Source organism: Ambystoma mexicanum, chromosome 4q (genome assembly GCF_040938575.1).
Source record: "Ambystoma mexicanum isolate Mex_15411 chromosome 4q, UKY_AmexF1_1, whole genome shotgun sequence".
Classification (NCBI taxonomy): domain Eukaryota; kingdom Metazoa; phylum Chordata; class Amphibia; order Caudata; family Ambystomatidae; genus Ambystoma; species Ambystoma mexicanum.
The window spans coordinates 328,615,421-328,639,087 of record NC_090928.1 but is presented as its reverse complement, the minus strand read 5'-3'; the positions used below and the strand labels follow the sequence as shown (position 1 = coordinate 328,639,087).

The window sequence follows — 23,667 nt, the reverse complement described above, 5'->3', positions numbered from 1 at the left end:
CCTGTCAGGTGGAAGGGAAAGTGACGCTCTTAAGGTTAGCAGTCATTACCTGAACCACCAAACTCTCCAGTGAGGCATTAGAGCATAGAAACACTGGGTCCGGGTGCTTCTTTGCCAGTTTCCTGTCCATTCTCAGAACAATGGCAGGTTTCTCCAACCACTGCCACATTGAAGGGCAGGAGTGTCTTCTTTTTGGGGGCATCATCCAAGATACTGCATAGTTAATACTGAACTTTGGATCTGGAAGGAGCTGAAACCTACAGAGTATTTGCCACCTTTGACAAGAGTGTGGGAGCCCCTCTACTGAGAACGGACATGGGTCAAATATCCTGTTCTATGGAATTTTTTCCACTCAGGATGGTCTATAAGCATGTTTTAGCTCCCTGCACCCTTTACAGAGGAAGAACAACCAATTGTATATCAGTCTGGCCCCAACCACAAGGGCAGTCCAGCATGGACATGCTAGGCAATTCTCCTCTGAACAAGAGGATCATCAGCAACCTCAGAGCCCTGTTTTGGCCTGGTTGGGTCTCCTCAGTGAGGTGAAGCAGAGCCTCTCCAAAGCACAGTGATCAAGGGGTCCAAGTCTGGATCACCCTGGTTACTTGGGGTAAAACCCCAAGTTTTATAAAAAAAAATAAACAGGAGCCCCTCTAGTGAGAACAAACATGGGGGTCAAATACCCTGTTCTGTGGAATTTCTTCAAGAGGGTCTACAACCACGTTTTAGCTCACTGCACCCTTCATAGAGGCAAAATATCCATCCTAGCATTTTGGTTCTGGACTGTGCCTTTTGTGTGGGACCAGACTGATATACAAATTGATATTTCTCCCCTGTGAAGGGTGCAGCTAGCAGGTGTTAAACATCCTCACTCAATCAGATTATAAAATGGCTTCTCAAAGGGTCATCATAGTCCCCTAGATTCCTCAAAAGAGGGGTAGGTGGGTGATCTTGTGTTAGGACAGTTTTTCTGAAGTGCAACTAAGGCTTAGTAAAAGCATTCAACTGAGACAGTACAAGACTTCACTCTTGGTATAAGGCTGTACCATCTGTAGCGTAGACAGAGCAGCCAGGCTCACCTTAGGGGGGAAAAGAGGGATGTAGGAAAGTACATAGAACCTGTAGTACACCAAGGATTCGATAGAAACACTTACAACCATAAGTATTATAAAAAATAAAGATTTATTTTAAATACAAGTAGGCCACGTTAAGGCTTGGGGTAAGTACTAGTCACATAGTCCTAAAACACATTTACAAAAACAGACCACTATGCTTGAAGGTAGACAGACCAAAGCACAAGACCATATTTAGAATATATAACAGTAGTTCTAAGAAAGTCAAACCAATAGTTACTTTTAAATTACTTTCAGTAATATAAGGGTAGTAGACCCTAGCAGTTGTACTGTGATGCTCAGCAAGAAATCACTTAGTAAACCAACTGGACAATATACTTTTCTGAATAGTGGAACACTTATTCCAGGAATAGTAAAAACCTATAACTCGGATTCAGGATAACACAGTTACAATTACACTTACTTTTCAGCTCAGTGGAACAGTCTAAGATTAGTACTAACTTTTACACTAATTGAGGAATGCACCATGCATACCAAGGTCAGCTAAACCTAAAGAACAGTATTCAAGAATGGCACACAGCTATTCTAGGCAGGTAAAACCTATATACTTTCAAAAGGAGCCCTCAGCCGCTGAAGGATTAGTATAACCTAAGGCAAACTTATCCTGGACAGTCTAACGGCAAGTCATGGGAAGCAAGACCCATTGGGCGACACTCATACATTTATATCCTAACAGGAATAGTACAGTGGAACCCACATCATTACTTTTGGGAATAGGGGGACCCAATTCACACGTGAGTAAATTAATCTATCTACTTTGTTAGAATGGCGAGACAGTTTCTAAGGAAAGTAAGACTTTACAGATACTTTTCAGAATGGCAGTACATTTCCAAGGTAAGTAAAATAACCTTACATATACTTTTACAAGTGCAGAACACTTTCAAGGTAAGTATGAACTTTGGTAACTATACACTCTCAGTGTTATAGTTACCAACTTCAAAACTTGCTTTACTTTTCATGGCAGACCCCTTTAAATATCCAGTCCTTCCCAATTCTACGTCATGAGTTCTCTCAGAGGCAGAAGAGGGACCCTAGTTACGAGGAACCAGCTGTGGGCAGGGTGAGATAGGGCTCAGTTGCAGGCAAAGTCAGAGTTCCTGAGGAAGACTGTTCAAACAAGTAAGTATTCCACTTTCAAAGTTAGTTGAGGGTCCATGGACTTCAGGGAAGACACCCTAGGAGGATTCGGCAGGGGCCCTGGGGGAAATGGATGAGAGGACTCCCAATCACAAGAAACGCCACAAAGCTACACAGGAATAAAAAAAGAGACTTAAGGTAAGTAATACCAAAGCAAGAATAGTACCTCAGCACAGAAGAAGCGTTTGCAGCAGAAGGACTTCAGGTTGGGCTGCAGATCCTGATCACTGGATTCCTTGTTATGCAGACTGAAGACAGGACCATGGAAGTTCTTTTGAAGCAAGGATCAACGGGGAATGCTCCAGCCAAGAATATCTTCGCGGCTGGATGCGGCTCTGTGGTTTAGGCGCCCTTTTATGGAGCCAGAAGAAGACTGAATATCACTGGTCTGATTCTCATCGTTTGCGAGGTCCAGCACTCTGATGAGTGAACTTTTCAGATTTGATTCACATCTCTGGAAGCCCAGCAGGATGCCCACAAAGGTTCACCAAGATTCGGAATTCGGAACACCGTGCAACACAGTGCATTGGGGTATTGCAGCCCTGCAAGGTCGCAGCATAGCGCGGGGCGGCTCAAAATGCAGGTCTTTTTGAGTCTAGTGGAACTCACTAGGCTCTAGGTCGGAGTTGTCGTTTTCAGAGTCCCCAGGCCTTATTTTAAGGAAGTGTAACAGCAGGCTCTGGTTACACATCAGGCTCTCCGGTCGCTGGAAATTGTCTCAGCCGTGTTTTCTTCATCATCCACTTCAGTTTCAGTTCCAGTGGTCGACTATCTCTTCAGCTTCCAGGATCTGATTTTTATGCAGGAATCCAGCCAATCAAACAGCCATGCAAGATTCAAACTTGGGGGATTGGCAGTCCTTTTGAGACAGACAGCATCCCAGTTTGAACTGGATTCTCGCAGTCAGGTTGCAAGACAAAGGGCTACAGAGTTTTGAACTCCACCCTAGCTTCCTGCCTTCACAGACACTATGAAGCCTGGGCGGGGAATCCACAGGATTTCTGCCAAAGATAAAGTAAACACAAAGGATTTTCCCAGTTACTCACCGTAGTTAGTCCCTATTCCTCCATACTGCTTGCAGCATCCCTCCCAAGGGACAGGAGACAGAACCTTTTTCACCAGAAAAAACCTTCTCCCCCTTTACATTAAGAGGAGTGCCGCCCTGGAAGCATGCGCTACCCTGACTCCGCCCACCGGTGCCACTCCTCAGTCCCCATTGATGCATCGATAATGTTTAACATTGCCTAATTACACCAGTATCATTAGGGGGGAGGATGGTGGGACATATGTAGGAAGGGGGACTAAGGACTAAGAGTACGTTAGTCACTACAGTGAGTAACTTGTAATTAGTCTTATGTCCCAAAGGATTTTCCTGCCCTAGATGTCAGGGGAAGGAACAAGAAATTACAAGTTACTCACCGTAGTGACGAACATACTCTTAGTCCTTAGTCCCCTTCCCTCCATACTGCATGGGTGATTACAGATGAATGTAGCCTCAGGGTGGTGAGGAGACCCTCCTTAAGCAAACAAGTTCCGTAGAACCGCATGTCCGAAGTTTGCGTCTGACTTAGAGCTGGCATCCAAACAGTAATGCTTGCAGAATGCCGAAGGGGTGGCCCAGGTGGCCGCCCTGCTTATGACTTGCCACAGAACCTGCCACTGGAATGCGATGGCTATGGCCTTGGCTCTGACCGTGTTAGTGTGCATGTTGGCGGGCAGCGCGTTGTGCTGCCCCTCATAGGCCTCCTTGATGGCCGCAACCATCCACCGTCCAATAGAAGCCTTGAATGCCTGATAACCGGGTCTGGTGCCCCCAAAGGTGACAAAAAGTGCATCTGACTTGCAAATGCCCTTGGTGCTATCCAGATAGAATTTGAGAGCGCGTCTGACATCCAGACAGTGCAAGACTTTGAGCGTCATCCTTGAGGTCAGCGAAGAATGTAGGTAAGACTATTTCTCGTTTAGATGGAAAGCAGAGGGTACCCTGGTAGTAACGCCGGCTGAGTCTGAAGGACCACCTTGTCCCTGTGGAACGTGGTATAGGGTTCTGATGCCACCAGAGCCTGGATCTCGCTGACTCTGCGAGTGGAGACGAGTCCCACCAGCAGAGCTGTCTTAATGATGACCAGGCTGATGTCCGCGGACGCCAGTGGCTCGAATGGCTTGTGTCCCAGGGCACCCACCACCACTTGATGGGCGGGTAAAGCTGGGACATGCCTGCCAGATGTTTGACTACCGGGTTGGAAGCCCTCTATGGCTGCCAGATAAGTGTGACATGTGTCCACCTGTATGCCTGAGTGCGCAAGGTGTGGCGAGGAGAGCACATAGTGCAGAGCGCACGTTGGGGGCGGGGTGGCGGGGAAATCTGTCATCAGGGGGTCATCCTCCTTAGAGTCCGCACAGTGACAGAACCTGCTCCATTTACTCTTATATTGTCTCCTGGTGGCCTTGCTCCTAGCACCCTGGATGATCTGCTCAGGAACCACGCTGCAAGGGCTAACTTCTGGGGAGCGAGGTGGAAAACCCTGCCCCCCCGCCTGCTGGGAAAGGAGGTGTGCTGGACCCAGCCTAAGGTGAATCGGTGGTCTGTCCGTCAGGCTGAGCAATTCGGAGAACCACGGTCTCACTGGCCATCATAGAGTTCTCAAGATGATGCTTAGGTGACAACCGTCCTTTATCTTGCAGAATACCCTGGGGATCAGGGTTGTGGGAGGAAAGGCATAGGCTGTCGTGCCTTCCCACTGAATCTGCAAAGCAGCGCCCAGGGAGCCGGGGCCTGTCCCTGCCAAGATGCAAATTGATGGCACTTCCTGTACTTCCAGGAGGCAAATAGATCCATCCGAGGATGGCCCCATGTGTCGAAGACCACCTGCAGCACCTGGTCATTGATCTGCTACTCAATTATCCGCTCCCAGTCTGCTGAGCCTGTCCGCTTCCAAGTGGGCCTCCCCTGGGAGGTGGACGGACGTAAGGTAGATGTTTTCCAGTGCCCATTCTCACATGCTGACCGCTAGGTTGCACAGTGGAGGGGACCGGGTACCCCCCTGCCTGTTGACATAGTACATGCTGGTGGCGTTGTCGGTTTGGATGAGGAAGGTCCTGACCCGAATGAGCAGAAGGAAGGCTTTGAGGGCTAGCCAGAGGGCCCTGAGCTCCAGCCAGTTCATATGCGACTCCTGCTCCTGGCGGGTCCAGACCCTGTGGATGCTGTGGCTGTCCCGTGTGGTTCCTCAGCCCTCTAGGGAGGAGTGTGTCGTGATGGTGACCTGCGGGGTTGGCTGCCGGAAGGGCTTGTCCGTCCGCAGATTGCAGTCTCTGTACCACCACGTGAGGTCCGAGTGGAGAGAAGGTGGTATGCTGACCAGCTCCACTTGGGAGCCCCTCTCCTGATTCCATGAGGCTGCAAAGTGCAGCTGTAATCTCATCCAGAGTCTTGTGTGTAGCACGGCCAGAAGGCCTGCTGCCATGACACCTAGTAAGTGTTGGTACCATCTGGCCGAGGTCACTGCCCTAGTAAGGAAGTGCGTCGTGGCCCTCTTGAGGGCCACAATCTTGTGCTCCGTGGGAAACAATGTCTCAGAGCACGTGTCCCAGATGAGGCCCAGGAAGGTGAGGCTATGCGTGGGCTGCAATTGAGACTTGAGGTGGATAGTAAACCCCAGGTCGTGGAGCGTGTTCATAAGCGCGGGGGAAGTGTGGGAGACTTCTTCTGTGGATCACACCCTGACAAGCCAGTTGTCCAGGTACGGGTAGATATGGTGGCCCTGGGCCCTGAGGAGGGCTGCCACTACATTCATGAGTCTGGTGAATACCCTGGGGGCCGAGTTGAGGCCAAAGGGTAGCACCTTGTACTGGAAATGACAGCCCATGATCCTGAAGCATAGGAAGGAGCGATGCAGCTGCCACATCGGGACGTGTAAGTAAACGTCCTTCAGATCCAGGGAGCACATCCAGTCTCCCCTGTCTAGTGTCTCTGCAATGAGTGCTGGTTTTTCTCTTGAATTTCTGAAGAGCAGTGTTGGAAGTGTATGAAAAGAAGTAGTGGAACTATATTCCCTACTGGCCTGCACCGCTCCCCACAGACCCCATCACCGCGCCCCCCTCCCATGCACAATAAAAAAAAAAAACATGTGTGCCTGCTCTTTAAGGAAAGGTCCTGTGCAGTGCTGAAAGTGCAAGTTTCAACTTCTTCCTACACTTATATATATATATATATATATATATATATATATATATAGGAACATTAAAACTTAAAAGAAGTAGAGGAGCCCCGCTCCCCCCCCACTTCGACCACTGCTGAAGAGGGAGGGAAAGGTTGAGGGTGGATATGTGCAACACAACTCTCAGGCCAGCCTGGTTCTTTTGTATGGCAAAAATCCTGGAATAGAAGCCAATCCTCTGTGGGAGGAAGGGACTTCTTCCACTGCCTGGCTCTCGACGGGAGAGTTGCCGTCCCAATCTGTGGGAGTGGAGAGGAGAAGGGAGATGTCGGTAGGCAGTACCCCATGGATACTACGGATAGGATCTAGGGGTCTGCAAAATTTTGGCACCAGAAATGCACGCGAGAGGCAAGCAGCCACCCACTGGAGACACGTGGACCAGAAGGGACATGTCATGCCTTTTTTCCTTCTGAGGCTGCCGCTGAGGAGGGGGACTGGAAGAAGCCCTTGCCCCCACCCCCTTTTTGTTGCTTGCGCCGGTGCTGACTCGGCGAGCGGTCAGGTTGTCGAGACCTCCGTTCCTGGAATCCCTGGAACCCACTGAACGCCTGCCCCTTGTCGGAGCGTTGATGCGACAGGTTGTACGCCTTGGACATGGCCTTCGTCTGGATAAAGATTTTTCAGTCTTTGAGCTGTTCTTTTGATCTAATTCCTTGTCGGTGGTAGAGTGAAAGAGGTCACTCCCCTTGAACAGAAAGTCCAATATGCGATCTTGGACGTCAGGGTTAAACTTAGTAGCCCGAAGCCAGGCCGTCCTCTTCATGTCCGTGGTGATGCAAATGGCCCGGCCAGAGGTATCAATGTCGGCCACAGTGGATTCCATGATGTCCTGCACTACCAGCCTGGCTTCGCCTTGACCCGCCTTGAAGCGTGCCTGGCTCTGCAACTGAAGTTCCAGGAGGAAGTTGGCTATTTCCTGCCAAAGCTTCTGGTTAGCGGCTGCTAACATGACATCTGCGTTGGCCTGACGCAGGGGCAGGGAGGGGTTGGAGTACAGCTTCTTCCCGTACGCCTCCAAGATCTTCTCCTCCATGCCAAACAGCACGGAGGATGAGGTGGCCAAGGACAACTGAGGCTTAGAGTAGAGAGACACTGTAGCGATCACCAAAGAATGTGGTTGAGGATGCGCCGACAACAAGAGTGTATCCACCCCCCCCCCATCTGTCTATACTTGCCATCGAGGCGCCGATCAACATGTTGGGCTGAGTGTGGCTTGAGCCGCCCCTTCCTGGCCAGTGCCACACCGTCCTTCTGCATCAGGATACCCATCTTAGTAGGGGGTCTTAGGGTGAGGGCTTCTGCCAAGACCCCCTCATCGGGCTGCTCTACCTCCGGTTGAGGAAGGCTCAAATATTCTTCCAGACCTGTAAGCCTGTCTTGGAAGGCCTTTACTGATGACGGAGTGTAAGGGTGGTCCTCCTCGTCGACCAGCGTGTCCGGCTAGTCTGGAGCGGGTGGAGGGGAGCTGGGCGTCGTGGGCTGAGGTGTGGAAACCTGAACCGGAGGATATTGCGGAGGCTGGTGCGGAAGCTGGTACGGGACCGCCTGTGCTGTAGGACGCAGGGGAGCCAGAATCGAAGGAGTGCTGCGCTGGGCCTGAGGCGCCAGAACCTTGGAAGGAATGACTATGGGCGCTGACGGAGTGACCGGAGGGAGCAAGTCCCTCACAGCAGCCTGTAGGATGGCCCCCATATAGGAGACATCAGCGCCAAGAACCTTTTCGAAGTACCTGTCTTCAGAGGAAGAAGAGGTGACAGGAGATATTGACGGAGTGGCTGAGGGCTCCTGGGACCGGAGCGCACTCTGTCTAGGTTGCAGGGGGAACCTGCCCTGCGCTGCTGACTGAAAAACTGCAGGCCAGGCACCTGGTTGACACCAGTCCCACCTTGAAACTCATTCACCCACCTGCTCTGTTCCTAAGAGTGGCATCGGACCGGCAGCCATGTTGTCTGGCACGGCAGCCATTTTGTCAAGCTGCGTGCCAAAGTCGTGGTGCATGGCTCCCTGGACCCGGTCTCCTCCAAGACTCTTGGTGTTGGAGCATGAGGCCTACCCGGCAACTTAGGAATAGGCCTGGAAAGCGTATTGCCCTTAGCATGGTCGCCAGTAGTGCTGCGTGCAGGTGCCCCCTCGGACATAGAGCCGGTACTAGGGCGTTGCCCCTCGGGTGTACACCCAGTAAAAGAACCTTGCGGTCTCTCAGATCTGATTCTGGAAGGATCTGACGACCCCTTGGCCATGAGGCCGGTAGCTGGACTAGCCTCGGTGCGTGTGCTGGTACAAGAACCCGGGAGGTTCCTCCCGCTTGGGCATTTCCTCTGGAAGGAGTTGCCCTTACAAGGTGCAATGGAAACTAGCGGCCCTCTTTTGGGCCTCGATCTCTGTTTGACAAATTTCTTCAAGTCTTGTGAAGGCGATGTATCAAAGATCTCCCTCCACCTAGCTAGCCTGTTCTTCAGTGCATCGCACGCGGTACAACCTTCACAGCCGTGGTCAGGGCCAAGGCAGCGGAGGCGTGTAGGTCAGACGTTCGAAAGAGCCCCTTGCAGGCTGGACACCTGCTGAAGCCAGCTGAAGTCAACATGCACCGGGGAGGAGCGTGACGCAGGAAGACCAAGTACCCGAATGACGAAGACAAAAAGATAGATAAAGAATCCAGGGAAGAGCATGTGGAATTACATGGCAGGAAAAACCCAGGAGCGCTGGTGAAATCGGCCTGTTTCCGTTGATGGGGAAAAAGGGACTGGGGAGTGGCGCTGATGGGCGGAGTCAGGATAGCGCATGGTCCCAGGGCTGCACCCACGCGCGCCTCTAAATTTAAAGGGGAAGAAGGTTTTTCTGGTGAAAAAGGTTCCATCTCCCGTCCCTAGGGATGGACGCCACATGCAGTATGGAGGAAAGGGGATGGGATGTAAGAGGAACACTAAAATAGCAAAAAACAAGATAAGCGCCATTTTGCTAAAATGAGCACCCATGGGTGCCTTTACCGGGGGTTGTGGAACCAGGCCACGGTAAACCTGAGCATTCCACAAAAGGTGGGTGGTGCTGGTCTCATCTAATAAAATGTAAAAGGAATCCAAAGATCCTTTCTACCCTTCGGAACTCTAGTTCTCCCAAGGTTAGCCAGAGCTAGTTAAAAGGGGAGCCCCAAGGGCAATCCAGCAACAATAGGCAGTATGTGCCAAAAGTTGTCAGCGGATAAAATTAAAAAAGGCACTGTGGAGAATCTTAAAAATGACACCCATAAAAAGAGTAAAGGATTCTGTGAGTGTGGAAAAAGGTTCCCACTCACTGAGGTATAATGAAACATAATCCACCAGTAAAGCAAAAAAGGTTCTGGGGTGTACACAGGTCAGGAAGATTTATCATTGCTGTGAAAATCTTACCCAACATCTCCAAAAACTCAATATTAGTTTTCTAGCTTGCAGTGTCACCCTCATAAAACATGACCTCTCCCCGGAGACACATACTCCAGCCCCCCTCAGATTCCATAATGCGTAACTCACAATTGCTCAGGACTAAGGTCCCCGGGATTTCTTCAATGTCCACCCGCACTGCAGCCCATAAGGGTTGCACCCTTCAATAGCTCCATTACAAATGTAGAAATGTATGCCTGGCTAATTTGCGGACACAGCAAGTTTCATGTTGAAGAAGGGCCTTCTGAACATTTTCACAGTGGTCCACAGTGTAAGATGTTGGCCTATATTTGAACTTGTAAAAGATCAAACTTTGGTATGGTTCATGGGAATGTACAAAATAAACATTTCAATAAAATAAATATTTCAGTTTATGGGCACCCCTAGGCCTATATGTGTACTTTGCAGGCCCATCCTGCCGATAACTCCTTTCTTCACCACTGAGTGTGCATACAATCACTTTACTTGGGAATTATTTTTGAAAACGCTTTAAATTGCATAATCTCATGATACTGTAATGTTCAAGTTCTGACTTGGAATCCTTTGATCTTTATTTCTAGTGGCTGTTCCTTTAGGTCATGGGCCTCAGGTGGTGTGTCCCAGCAAAGGGTAATATTTTTAGAAATTGTGGTTATAGTATGGAGAACTGGACTTTTCTGAGCATTTCTTGGATAATAAATCTAAATTCATAGGTGATCCAATGGATTGCTTAAAGCCAGATTCTCCCTGTATGGTACCCCAGAGGTGCACAGCTCTGGCCTTCAAGCCAAAAAGGCTATTGAGTTTTCAGGATATCCACTGAATATGTAAATGATTCCACTTTTGAATCCAAAAGGATGCAAAGTTATGACATGAATATTTGTGCTGGATATCCGTGGCGACCTCTAAATACTAACTGCGCCAGCAATACTAATCTTAGTGTTCGCTTCAAATGAGAACATCTATTACAAGTATTATTTCACCTATTCAGGTGCCCAAATCTTTGTTTTCTTGTTCTTTGCTGTTCTATTTTTGTTCGTGTTTTGTTCTTTTGTTTAATAAATCCAGCACTTTATGGTGCTCATATGACATTTTCGGACTATTGTTCAAGCAAGTGAGCGCGGCTAGTGAGGATAACTTTTTTGAGTGTGCTTTCTGATATAGGTGAGAGTGAGAAGTCGCCTACCTTGCCTCACCACTGCAGCACACGGTTTCAGTATATTAACTATAGACAGGATTGCGCACACCCAGCATAGGGCTTTTTCTCACAAACCGCAAGTTTTATCCTGAAAATCTGACTGCTTGCGGACCTTGAGAACCTGGGCTCGTGCACCTCCGCTCTACTGTGTGAATTTATCAAATAGAAATCTTGGTAACATTCATGCAGGTATAAATAACTGATGCTTTCCTGAAAACATGTTGTCCATAAGGAAGCATGCCAGCTCTCCAACTACAAGCAATAGGTAAGAAATGTGGTGAGATGCGGATTAAATCACGGTTATTTGTCATAATGTTAAAAGCCTGCCAAAGCTCGCTATCGTGTTGGAGGTGTCCTCATTTTCAATTCGATTGATGATTTTAAAGATAAGGCATACTTTAAAAAGGAGGAGTTGATCTACCCTTTCAAATGGTGTGAAAACATAGGTTTAAGATGGGGCCTAAAGACTCAACCAACCGTGTGCAGAAATGGCTGAAAATTACCTTAAATTTCAGCGAACACCTCCAAAATATTTAAATTCTTAAAAAAGAAACTAGGGTGGTGCATTTGAATAAATGTTAAAGACTTTAATTTAAAAACCAAAATCCTAGTTCGCATAATTCGAAGTACCGTTTCCGAATTCTGGCAGGAATTGAACATTGTGTACAATTGTGCAGAGCTCAACAAACAAACCGTTAGCATGCTGAATGTAAAAAGGATTTTTTTGCTTAAGATTTCAGGATGACATGAACACAAATAGACAAAAAACACATTTGTTTATTAAAGTGCACGCCCTGCTCAGAAGCAACGGAATGCTGTGCATAGAGGTTTCACCCGGGCCCCAGGGGTTTAAAGATAGAGCGCAGGGGTAGTTAAGAAGGGCAGGGTGTGTGGGGGGAAGAGGTGAGGGCGCTCCAGTGGGAGTGAAGTGGCACGGAGTATAGCAATTGGCAAGATATTCTTTGGAGAGTAGGGTCTTCAGTTTCTCCCTGAAATTAATGTAGGAGGGCGGGGAGGGGGGTTCTTGTTGCCATGGTAACCGTGTTCCAGAGACAGGAAGCTTAGCAGGAACAGGCCTCTTTACAATTTCTTCATGAGATTCTCAACACGGTAGAGTGGCATTTGGGTAGCGACTGCTTTGTAAGTGAAGCATGGCATCTTGAACGTGTGCTTTTTGGGGTAGCCAGAGTGCAGCTCATTGAGAAGGGGGTGATGTGGTTCAATATTATTAGTCCTGCAATAAAGGCATGCTGCAGCATGTTGGGTGTCTTTCAGAGAGGCCAAGGTGGCATCTTGGGCTCCAGCAAATAACGAGTTGCCACTGCAGAGGTCGGCAGTAACAAGGGCTTGGACAACTGTCCTGAAACCTGGGGCAAGGATTGAGGGCTTGACATTGCGGAGCTGGTACCATTCTGCATGGGTCTTCTTGATGATAAGTGTTTATTTAGAATCAGAGTTCACAGTCAATGGTAAAGTCAACAGAGTTTGCACTGATTAATTTAGCCTATAAGGTTGAGCTTTATGTAGGAACTTGCAATTGAAGGCTTGGATGAGGGACAGACAGTGCATGAGTTGTTGGTTGCCATAATATGCAGTAGTGAATTATTGAACAAGGAGATCAAATATCTGCAGTGTAATTCAGCCTTGCTAGGCATTTTACATTCAAATTCATACATTGCTCAAGCGACCCTATACTCACACAAAGCCTGGCAGAGGTTAAGCCATGCATTTATTAAAGGCTAGAGGTTTTCTCCAACCTTGAGGGGCCAAACCATGGCACCCTGGATTGAATATGTTGCCATGTGACTAATATACTGTTCCTTTGAGAAAGGGCCTGCCAAAATAGATGTTCCAGTGATTTCAACACGCTGAGGAGGTCGGAATTGGGAAGTCCGATTAGATAGATGGCATCCAGGGAAATGTGATGCCCAATAGCCCACACCCAAATCTTCACTGCCAGCAGGTACAATGGGGTAAAATGGGGGAAATTATCTTGTTCCCACCTACTCGTTCAGAGAAAACATGGAGGTCGTTGGTCTGGATGAGAACTCTCTTCCCTACAAGTACTGGAAGAGAAACTCTCAGGGCATTAAGAATTGCATGACGTTCGAGCATGTTGAGATTGAGACAGCTAAGATCCTGGGACCACAGGCCATGTGCCTTGGGAATCCCCCAAAGTGGCCCCAACCCCCCCCCCCCCACACCCTAAGAGAGAAAGAAGTCCGTGGAGAGACATTCCTCTTGGTCAGATTGTCTCCCTGTAGATTGGTTGCAAACGCTGGTTAAGTGCAACTGTAGGGGTCACATTTTTAGGCATGCGAGCAGAACGCAAAGTATGCAAGCAGCTATCAATCCTAAGAGCCTATGTAACCACCAAGAGGAAATAGCTTGTCTCTGCTGAAAACGGCACCCGAGATATGCAAGCTCCTCTGATGGGATGGAGAAATCCTTGCAGCCTAGAACTCCCACACAGAACTCAGAAAGGTCAGTCTCTGCAAAGGGATTTTTAATCCTGTTGAACGGTTAGGGTAAGCAAATAATAGTCTGGAATCTCTAATACAGGGAGTGATGGCATGTCATACAATCAAATACTTTAATATCTTGCATTAAAGCTAGACTGTCTTATGCTTGTTCCAAAGGACGGTGAGTGTGGCCACCAGATATGGACCATTCCATCAATAAGCGTAATGCCAAAAGAATGGGCAATACTGCATGGATGTTCGTTGCGCTGAATAGGAAGCCCCTTGGGGGTTTCTGAATGTTAACTAGTTGAAGGGAACTTATGTTCTGCTACTCACACTCCAGGCAGAGGTTTGTTTGTGTCACCAGAGGCTAACAAATCCTTTACGAAATTGGAAACACAGAAGACAGCTATTGTTGCAGGAACATCTACATGTGTGGCTTACTGAGAGTTCCACTTAGGATATAAATTGTTATCCGAGGAAGGTGTGAAATGAGATGTTCAAGAAACACAAACTAGTTACCATGGCCATTTGAGCATATGTCCACTCAGGTACTAATACCGCCTATTATTAGGAAAACTGATGTTGTAACATGAGCGATGATGTTATGTTATGTTTATTGAGTTTATATAGCGCTTTACAGAATAACAACAACAGGTACATAATGAAAGAAGCATATTTACAAACTTGAAACAAACCAGTGATACAGTAAATATAACAATTTACTCAAAAGGAGAGGGGGGCAGGGGAACAGGGGGAGCTCCCAGGTGGCCTTAACGCCCTTAGGTGATTACAACATCCAATATGAGGTCATCGGGAGGAGGGGGAAGGAGGGAGGGAAGGGGGGCAGAGGTTTAGGGGGAGAGAGGTAGGGAAGGAGAGTTGGGGAGAGTGGAGAAGAAGGGCTTTCAGGGAGGAGTGGAAAGATGGTAGGTGGATGTGGAGCGGATAGAGAGGTAGGGAATTCCAGTGGAGGGGGGCCAAGAGTTGGAAGGAGCGGAAGCGTGAGGAGGCACAAGGGGCTGGGGGTACAGTGAGAATGTATAGGTCAGCTGAGCGGAGAGAGCGGGAGGGAGAGTAGAATGAGAGGAGCAAGGGGAGATAGGGGGGGCAGGTCATGGAGAGATTTGTAGACAAGGCAGAGGAATTGAAATTTCAATTGTCAGAGGAAGGGGAGCCAGCCGAGTTGAGAGAGTGAGATAGAAATAGAGTCTCGAGGGCCGAGAAGACAGAGTACGGATAGAGGAGTGGTAGATGGATTTTAGGGGAGACAGGGAGTCCAAAGAGAAGAGAGGAGCAGTAGAAGAGACGGGAGAAAATAAGTGAGGAGATTAGGAGTTTAGAAGTGTGAAAGGTGAGGGAGGGGCGGATCTGGCGGATGTTGAAGAGGTGGTGCCGACAGGCAAGAGAGGCTAGAGAGATGTGGTTGGAGAAGGAGAGAGGAGTCAATATGGAGGCCAAGGTTGTGGGCGTGGGTTGATACGGGGAGATTGGAAGGGGGAAAGTGGATGAAAGGAGGAGGGGAAGGTGAGAGAGTGTTAGAAGGGAAGAAAAGCACTTTAGTCTTGTCAGTATTGAAGGAAAGAAAGTGGGATGACATCCAGTTTTTTATGGCCGTAAAGCAGGAAGATAGAGTGTGGTGGAGGTCGGAGGTGAAGGAGGAGAAGGAGAGAAAGAGCTGGGTATCATCTGCGTAGAAGTGGTGGGAGATGCCGAAAGAAGAGATGACGGGGGCGAGAAGGGAGGTATAGAGAGAGAAGAGAAAAGGTCAGAGTACGGATCCCTGGGGAATGATGCAGTCGCAGGCTGTTCGGACTCTGTGGTAAGGCTCTGCTGTGTTTTGTTTTTCATGCAGATCTTTTATAATGAGTGGTAGTGTGAAGATTTAACTGGACAGGATGGTCAAGGTTTGGGAGAATGATGTCCTCTGCGGTTTGGCTACACCCTGGTTCTAATCAATGTGCAACAGATTGTGTGAGATCTCAATGGAACCATTGTGCCCAAGATAAGATAACCCATGTAAGTAAACTTGTTAATATGTGTGGATTACTGGCTGGTGTCAGTCATCTGATACATTTAACGATTGTTAGATATCCAGGTCTTGAAAAATGCAGCTAATGTCAAGATGGCTGTTTTTATGTCACTCGTTGTTGGTGGCAGCTAGGATGAATGTTGTGGCGTTCATTAAATTATTTTGTGTATTTGTTTAACTTAGAATGTTTGTATGTCAGTTTGATCAAATCAAACGCAAATTGGTGTATGGCTCAACATACCCTTGCAGGAGGCAGTAAATTATCTTAAGAAATGTGAAGACCGACAGGTATGGGGCAAGTGTATTGTAATAACCTTTGGGCATATATACAACATCCAGTATGTGTGGGGTCTCCTCAATTCTGAAATGTAATCCTTTTGACTTTAATAATATTGAAGACGACTCTGGAATCGCCTTCCACTATGCATGGGACACGGAAACGCCGGACCACTTATAATTCTGTGTTACCTAAACACCCAACTATGGATTTTCCAGACTGTCTTAGGGCCAGGAGCTCAACTTAACGGTGAATAATGCACTCTATAAAATTCCAATAACAACAACAAATGAAAGTGAAAATACTGAATGTAGCACCACAATGTAAGGACTCAACCCTGCTGCACTGGTGTTGGTACTTATTATAGAAAACCAGACTTCAGACCAGATGAGCTCTGCAAAAATGGTATTGGTATAACCTCATTTCATCTTCATACTTCACCCAATATATTTTCTAATCAGTGGGAGAACAGCCTAAGCCTTGGTGAAGTTCGCCTCACAACTATAGGAAGAGGCGATATTGAACAATCAAAAAACATCGTCACTGCGAACACTTGGCCACCAATTATCCCTGTGGAATATTTTCTGAAACTCCTTGTAAACACCAAAAGACAAAAGGGAAACTAGGCTTTATTTTTCCAATCTACATTCATACTAAAAATAGGGTTTACACAAGGTTTTGTCCTTAAGATCCACAGGAACTGCTTTTCCTCTCTGAACTCACATCGGGACATCTGTGTTATGGTTTGCTGTACCATCCAAATTCCAAGCTGCTACTGCCCTCAAAGCTGGTTGCGACCGGAAGGTATCAGGGGTTTGGTTCCAGAAGGAAGAAACGGGCAGTGTAGAAACGAAGAATTCATGGATAGAGCAGTGCCTAGCTATGGCTGCCTTGGCCGAGCTGCCAAAGCATGCATACCTTGGAGCCTGTATTCCCACCCAAAAAAACTAAAACCATACCTGCCATCCTGCCACCTCCAACCCAAAAACAAAAAACCCAATAACTGGTATCCAAGTTTTGGAAGGGACGGCACAGTTAAATCAAACAGTGTGTCATGGATGAGACACTTTCTGTAAGTTTGGATTTGATCCCAGTCTGCACTTTAGACACTTAACAAAATATCTTCTGATCTGTAGCTGATACACATTTGTGTTAAGGTACCAAAACAATGCTATGGAAAGATGACTTACAAATACACAATACAAACCTCCGTGGCAATTACATAAAACCAAAAAAAGTGATTATAGATTTATTTTCACCATCCTGGATGGAATACAAGAATGCAAAGTAATGCTAGCCTCAACAATATCCTGTGTTTTACAAATGTACTTTCCAAACGTGGACATACAACAACAAAACTGTGAAAACGTCAGCTACATTGGTTCACACAGACTTGGAGCTGGTTATTGTGCACAGCTTCTTGCAGGTTTAAATAGTACGTGAGACATCCTGAATTCTTCATCAGGCACACATGGAGGAAATAGACAACACCCACATGTGGGAGAATAAGGACAAAAACTAAAGGGCTCTTCTGTAGGCAAGCAGCTCTCTTGCTCAAGACCAGTATGACCTCCCACCACCTAATTCACAAACTGGGTAGCATGAAGGGACCCCACGGTCGCTGCGCCTAGCCCTGGATTAAAAGAAATGATCATGGCAGGTGCCTTATACAGTAAAGGACAATGCCCTAGGCAAACACACTAGCCCAATTAACAGTGTAGTACATCTGTTAGGAGAGAAACATGGTTAATAAGTGACAGAGCAATGAGCAAGCTAAAGGGATACCTCGGTCAGAGGTGTTCACATAAACATAGATCATTTATAATCTTTTGAGCACAAACTAATTTAATACACTACATTATACACTATCTTCAAGTGTTTTTTTGTGTGTAGTGCACATTTTACAATCACTTTAAGTGATCCCAACTGTGGCAGCCAAAGGAAATATGACCCATTTAAGTACAGCGCGTTGCCCAGGATTGCATAGGTTGGTTGAGTATAGATGTCAGTTTTTCTGGTTGCACAATTTGCAATTTTGCAGGTTTTAGGCCACATATGCTCACATTAGATTTTTGCACAAACATGCAATTCCTATAAACAAAGTACTCTATGTACATAGACCAGTGTATGCAGTTCTTTTAACTGCCACTGAATGCAATAGAGGATGAGATGCTGCTTGGCTTGACTCCAGTTGGGATCTTCTTTCACAAATACAGTAGAGCCGAGCCAGAGCCAGGCATTCGACTCGAATCAGGCTCAACTGCCTCTGGCTCCCTCACCTCTACTCTCAGCCTACAGACTGGTCAGGCATGTGAAAGAATGACAACATCAGTATGTGTTTTTGACTGAGGGCCAAGAGGCCTCCAACTTGCCAGACAAGAAACAACCTCAATATGGACCTCTTTCCACAATCATGCTGTAAAATATGTCCCAGTGCGGTCTATGAATGATAGAAAGGTGCAATGGAAATCTTGTTCATCCATTTTTAAAACACTTGAAAGTGAAAATGGCTCAATTTCGATTGGAATAACATATATATTTTTTCATTGGAGTGCTAAAGCTCATTTTAGCCGTTTCCCCCCTCCTTGTACCTCCCAATTTCAGTGCCCTTGTAGTCCTATTTGCCCATTGTGTCACCAGCACTCCTCTCTCATTTCCTCTGCTGCACATTTCAACATCGAAAATATCGTTTTAAAAAGAAATATAAATGTATGTTTTTGGTAGCGATCTGTTCAGGGCTAAGAGGGTTGCATTTATAGTGAGATTCACACACTGGTGAAGCAGAAGGAGTCAGACTAGGACTTGGCATGTTCAAAAGGTTTTATCTAAATAAAGAGAAAAAGGTCTATCTAACCCTATCGCTATGAGGGTATTTCCCTACCTAAACTAAGGGTGCTCGTCAAATGTCCAAATTAATATAGTCCTCCGTCCAAAACCTACTTGCCATCTGGCCCTACCACTTAGAAAAAACTAAACAAAAATAGACCGAAGCAATACCCTCTCCACTCAGGCTTTGCTTGGCCAAACTGCTTGGGTTTCCTCCCAAGGAAGGGTTTTTCAAATCTTCAAAGTTCACAATACAGTTCTCCAGCCTCTTTGAAGGTTTTGAATGGCAAGTTGTGTCTTCATACATATCCAATACTTTGTTCTTTAAAGGGAAAAGGGATTTTCATAGTGTGATTCCACCATTTCTGCTCTTCTACTTGATAGTGTTCTGGTTTAGGGTTTGGGAAATGAAACCCTCCAAGTTCTCTCTGGTCCCAGGCTTTTCCCCTATTGTTTGTATGACTAAGGCTCTCCGAAGCCCTCTTACCCTTTGAGGTGATTACTTCAGCAGGGTATTAATTGGGTGTCTGCCCGTGTCCAGGTTTCTCTGGCTCCCGTAATTCTTTTGGCTTCCCCAGCCTCAGGTGTTAATGTCATTGAGTTCTCTAGCGCGTCTCAAAGCCCTCTTACCCTCCGATCTAGTTAATGTAGCAGGGCCTCGGTTGGGCATCTGCCTGTTTTTAGCATTCGTGTCTCTGCGGCTCCCGTAAAACTTTTGACTTCTCCAACACTCTGACACAGCCGCTTGCCCTTTTACCCGGTGTTATCTTCTCTGGACCGTCCGCTTCCCTTTTCCTGTCCGGCACAGCAGTAGGAACACTTCTCATGCAGAGGTCGATGATCCGATCTCTCTGCAGCGGTCTGATCACGGTGTCAGTTAACAGGCTCTCTACTGCCTCAGTTTTGTTCTCGGCTTGACGCTGCTTGAGATGCCAGACTTCTGGCGTTTTGCTAGCAATACACTTGCATACCACATTACCGCTCGCTCAGCGGTCTAGCGTGGCTCTACCCCTCCTGGACATCTTTCCATCAGAGGCTCGCCTCTGCGTATTATTCTCTCTCTTCCAGCCAAGGTTCCACTCCTTTTTATGTCTGTTACCAATAATGAAAGGGGTGTGTCGTCCTCTTTTACTGTTGGATTCAGGAGGAATCCAGCAGTTTGTGAAGCTAAAGAGATTGAAGTATAGTCACAGCTATTCAAATCCAAAACAGAAGCAACATCAGTCCTTTTGATTCCCTTATATGCAGACAATGTATTTTTGATAGGTAGTTGCTCATAGGAATGGGAGTCCTTGTCCACTAGAGCGGAGTCACTCTCTGAGGTCTCACTTTCCCAGACCCCTAGGGAGGGTCTTGCTTAGCGGTCACCCCTCCATAGCCTTAAGGGGGGGTGGCTCCCTTCTGGGGAGAAGGGATGAATAGTCCAGATTCGTCACACACCTATACCTTAAAATAAGCAGTTTCGATTATAAAACAGCAAAACCTGCCCCAAATTACGTTCAGTACAGCCAGCTGCTAATAGACTTTTTAGGTTTCTTTCAGAGAGCTATTATTTTGAGACTGTGTATCTGAAGGGGTATGCAGAAATCTGAACACGCTCACCTTCCCTTCCTCTGGTCTACTTACAAGGGGACCAGCCTTGTGCCTATGTCTTCCTAGCGCCATACCAGCATTAAGGAACACAATTTCATTAGAAGCTATATTTTTAATGGAAAAATAAATCTCAGTTGCTGATAATAGTTCAAACTAAAAATGCGTAAACTTCGGCAATTCACGCTACCTTGATGTACCTTACTTCCCAGTCTGTTAACATTGATATTGCCGAGGTAGAATCCACTCAGAGTATGATGAGCTACACAAAACAACGCTGTTCAGCTTGAAAGCGATTCACCTTGCAGTGCTGCCTTGCACAACTTCTCACTCAACACTGCATACATCTTCACAATCGAAGTCAAACAACACAGCAAGACCAGGGAGTAAGTGAACGTAGTATGGATTTCAGACAACTCATTTCCATGGTTGACATACTGTTGAAGTTTGAAGAATGGCAACTGAGACATAACTATTTGTCAGAGAACAATTGGAACAATTATTGATTCATTGGCTGCTATTAATCTTTATTAAAGTTCCAGAAAGAAGGTAGAAATGCATAGCAATGTGGCTCATGCATCTGCAGCTGTGAACCTGCAAGTCTGATCAATTTGTGAGTTAACTCTGACTTACCTTCCCATGCTGACCTGCTCGCTCGTAACAGATGACAGTGTCTTCCCACATTTCCAGCTTCTCAAAAATTTGCAACGCTGAATTCGTGCAACCCAGATCAAAGAGGAAAAATGCAAGTTGACGCTAAAAAAAAAGAAATCAAGACAGAAAAAACAGATTATAAACACTGATTTGTCTAATATGGCATATTCTACAATACATTAATATTTTGAGATACTCTGAAATGAAAGAATTTCTCAAGACCATTAGTTGTTTGAACATTGAAGATCCCATCTAAGTTTGCTCAGAATCGCCTTTCAAATGCCAGTGAGTTTGCTATGTGGGCTGCACCTTCCCACCCCCGCCCCTCAGACATCTGTGTTTAGCCACTAGAACACAGGCACAAATCCTGGCAGGGCCATCGTAGGCCTTTATCCTTTAAAGATTGATAACATGAGTTAAATTAAATTTGGTAATAATTACACCTATCTTTACCACCCTTAGTAGTGGGAGGAATCTGGCAATGTATATATTGTTTGAGTGTTTAAGGTCCCACCTAAATTCACTCTAAATGTTCATTTACCTCAAATACAACCAGATAACACGGTCTTCCTTATGATCAAATTTAGATGCACACCGCCAAACATTTTAGAGGCACAGTCCGTTAACTCATCCAAAACACCAATTATGATGAGAACTATTTAATAGAGAACCCTTTTATACCTAACAATACAAGCAGAAATGCATCTCCTCTAGCAGCAGGCTTCAATATCGACCAACGCAATGCTACGCTGCACCTAGTTCAAGAAGATGAAGGGCTGAGTCAAACAGCAGGGATTCTAATCTTAGAACTTAAAATTGCAGAGCGAAATACAAATAATTGCATTAACCCACTGAGCTATTCTATTACCATTAACATAGTAGATTCGCTTTTCAATTTCAACATTCCCTTAGTGGAATGACAATAGCTTCTTGCATAAGGAAAACTAATCAGACAAACCATTCAGTTCACTGCAGGCTCTTCAAATAGAGCTAAAACCCAACATCAGAGCAGGCTTCTATATGAATTATATGCAAACAATGTGGAACTAAAGAGGACGAGCCACACAAAAAGTAGAGTGAGCAATCGAGAGCAGCGAGAGTTCGCACTGGGTGTCTTCTGCAACTAGATGACAGCTCCAAGAGACAATACTCATAGCACATATGCATTGACTTTCACTAGGTGCTGCTGTGTCTTTCTCCTGTATACTTGCAGTGGGTTTTTACTGGACATAAACCTTGTACAGTACATTTCATACAAAACAGTGATAACCAAAGGTTAGTGAACCTGACACATTCCCAACACAAAGCATATATAGACACATTAGTGCATCTTTGGAATGGCTAATGGCTAATGACTCAACAGTACGTCCCATTATACGAGAGGTGACTGGTATTGGTATAGATTTAAACATCAATAAGTGGCCAGCATGTGTGACGGACACTGTGCAGTATAAAAAGTCGACAACTGTGTTTCGGCCTTTGGACGATTTTGACGGCTGTAGGTAAGACAGCCTCATCAGGACCAGGAATTGTGGTCTGGATTCAAACAAACTCTCCTGTGGTAGAAATGCATGCCTCAATAATGCAGCATGTGACTAATATTTGCCACACCTATAAATGTGGCCACGCCGCTCCATCGAGGGTGGATGCGTGATCAGACTTTAGTTGTCCTAGGTCAGGACCCTGCTCGTCAGTGATATCCCATGCATATGGTATAGTTGGATGCCCCGATGCTGTGGGTCCTTAGTGATGCCTGTGTCTTCTTCCAATTTGCGAACCTCAACTCTATTCCCCCTAATCATCCATCTAAAGCTGACTCTTCCCAACAGGAGGCACCGCCCCTTCCACTCAGCTACAGTACAACACCCACTTGGGAAGGCAGTTGGACGCTTTAAGTCTTTTGCAGGGCTGCGTGTCGGTCTCCCGGGGTTCGACTCATATCCTGGCCACTCTGTCGGCACAGTCGATTATGTGACGTTTCCGCTGTGCTCCTTGTCGGCCTTCGGAGACTACCTTCTTGTTCTCTCAGTTTGGTCAGTGCAGAGTTGCTTATGGGACTCTTCACCTGGGCTTCACGTTGGCTCTCGGATCTTCCTCTTTCTTGCTCCCGCAGCTCGGTCGGTGAGGAATTGTTCATGCGACATTTCAGGTGGACTCCTTGCCGTCCTACCAAGACTCTTGTTCTCCAAGCTGGGCTAGGGAGAAGTTGCTTGTACGGCCTCTACATTGTGCTTTGCACCATCCTACTGAGAAAATCTCGTTCTCACAATTTGGTTGGAACTGAGTCGCTTGTGTGGCTTCTTCACTGGGCTCTGGGCCATCCGATTGAGACTCTCTCATTTTCGCAGCTCATTTGGGGCAGTCGCTTATACAGCTTCATGCTGTCCTGCAGAAACTCTCTCTCATTCTCTCTGCCTCTTTGGGCTGCTCCGGCTGGCCACCATTTGCATCTCGCTGCACTCTCCTGGGGGGTGTCACGGTCCTACTGGACAACACTGACATTTTGTCTCTCTGTCCGGCCACACCTTTTTCCCTGTTTGACGCTGTCAAACTCCATGGGGCCTGCTCAGCCTCCTCTGCGATTGGCTGTTCTAGGGAAACTCCTCCAGTGGACTGGTTCACTCGTCTCTCCTTAGTCTTCACAGGAGATTGGGCATACCCAGGGTTGGGTATATCCAGGGTCAGAAGTCAAGTCAGTCATTAGTAAAGGGTGTGCATGGTCTTCACAAAACGCCTCCATGTC

The 23,667-nt window shown here is 46.7% G+C and overlaps 1 protein-coding gene across 1 annotated transcript in view; it reads right to left on the bottom strand.

Annotated features, from left to right (window-relative positions):
• The window catches only part of TTC27 (tetratricopeptide repeat domain 27), a 1,783,878-nt gene that overhangs the window by 338,412 nt on the left and 1,421,799 nt on the right, over nucleotides 1-23,667 (bottom strand). The window contains exon 12 of the mRNA XM_069607906.1: nucleotides 20,904-21,026. Coding sequence (XP_069464007.1) covers nucleotides 20,904-21,026 — 123 coding nt within the window. The remainder of the gene's footprint in view (nucleotides 1-20,903; nucleotides 21,027-23,667) is intronic.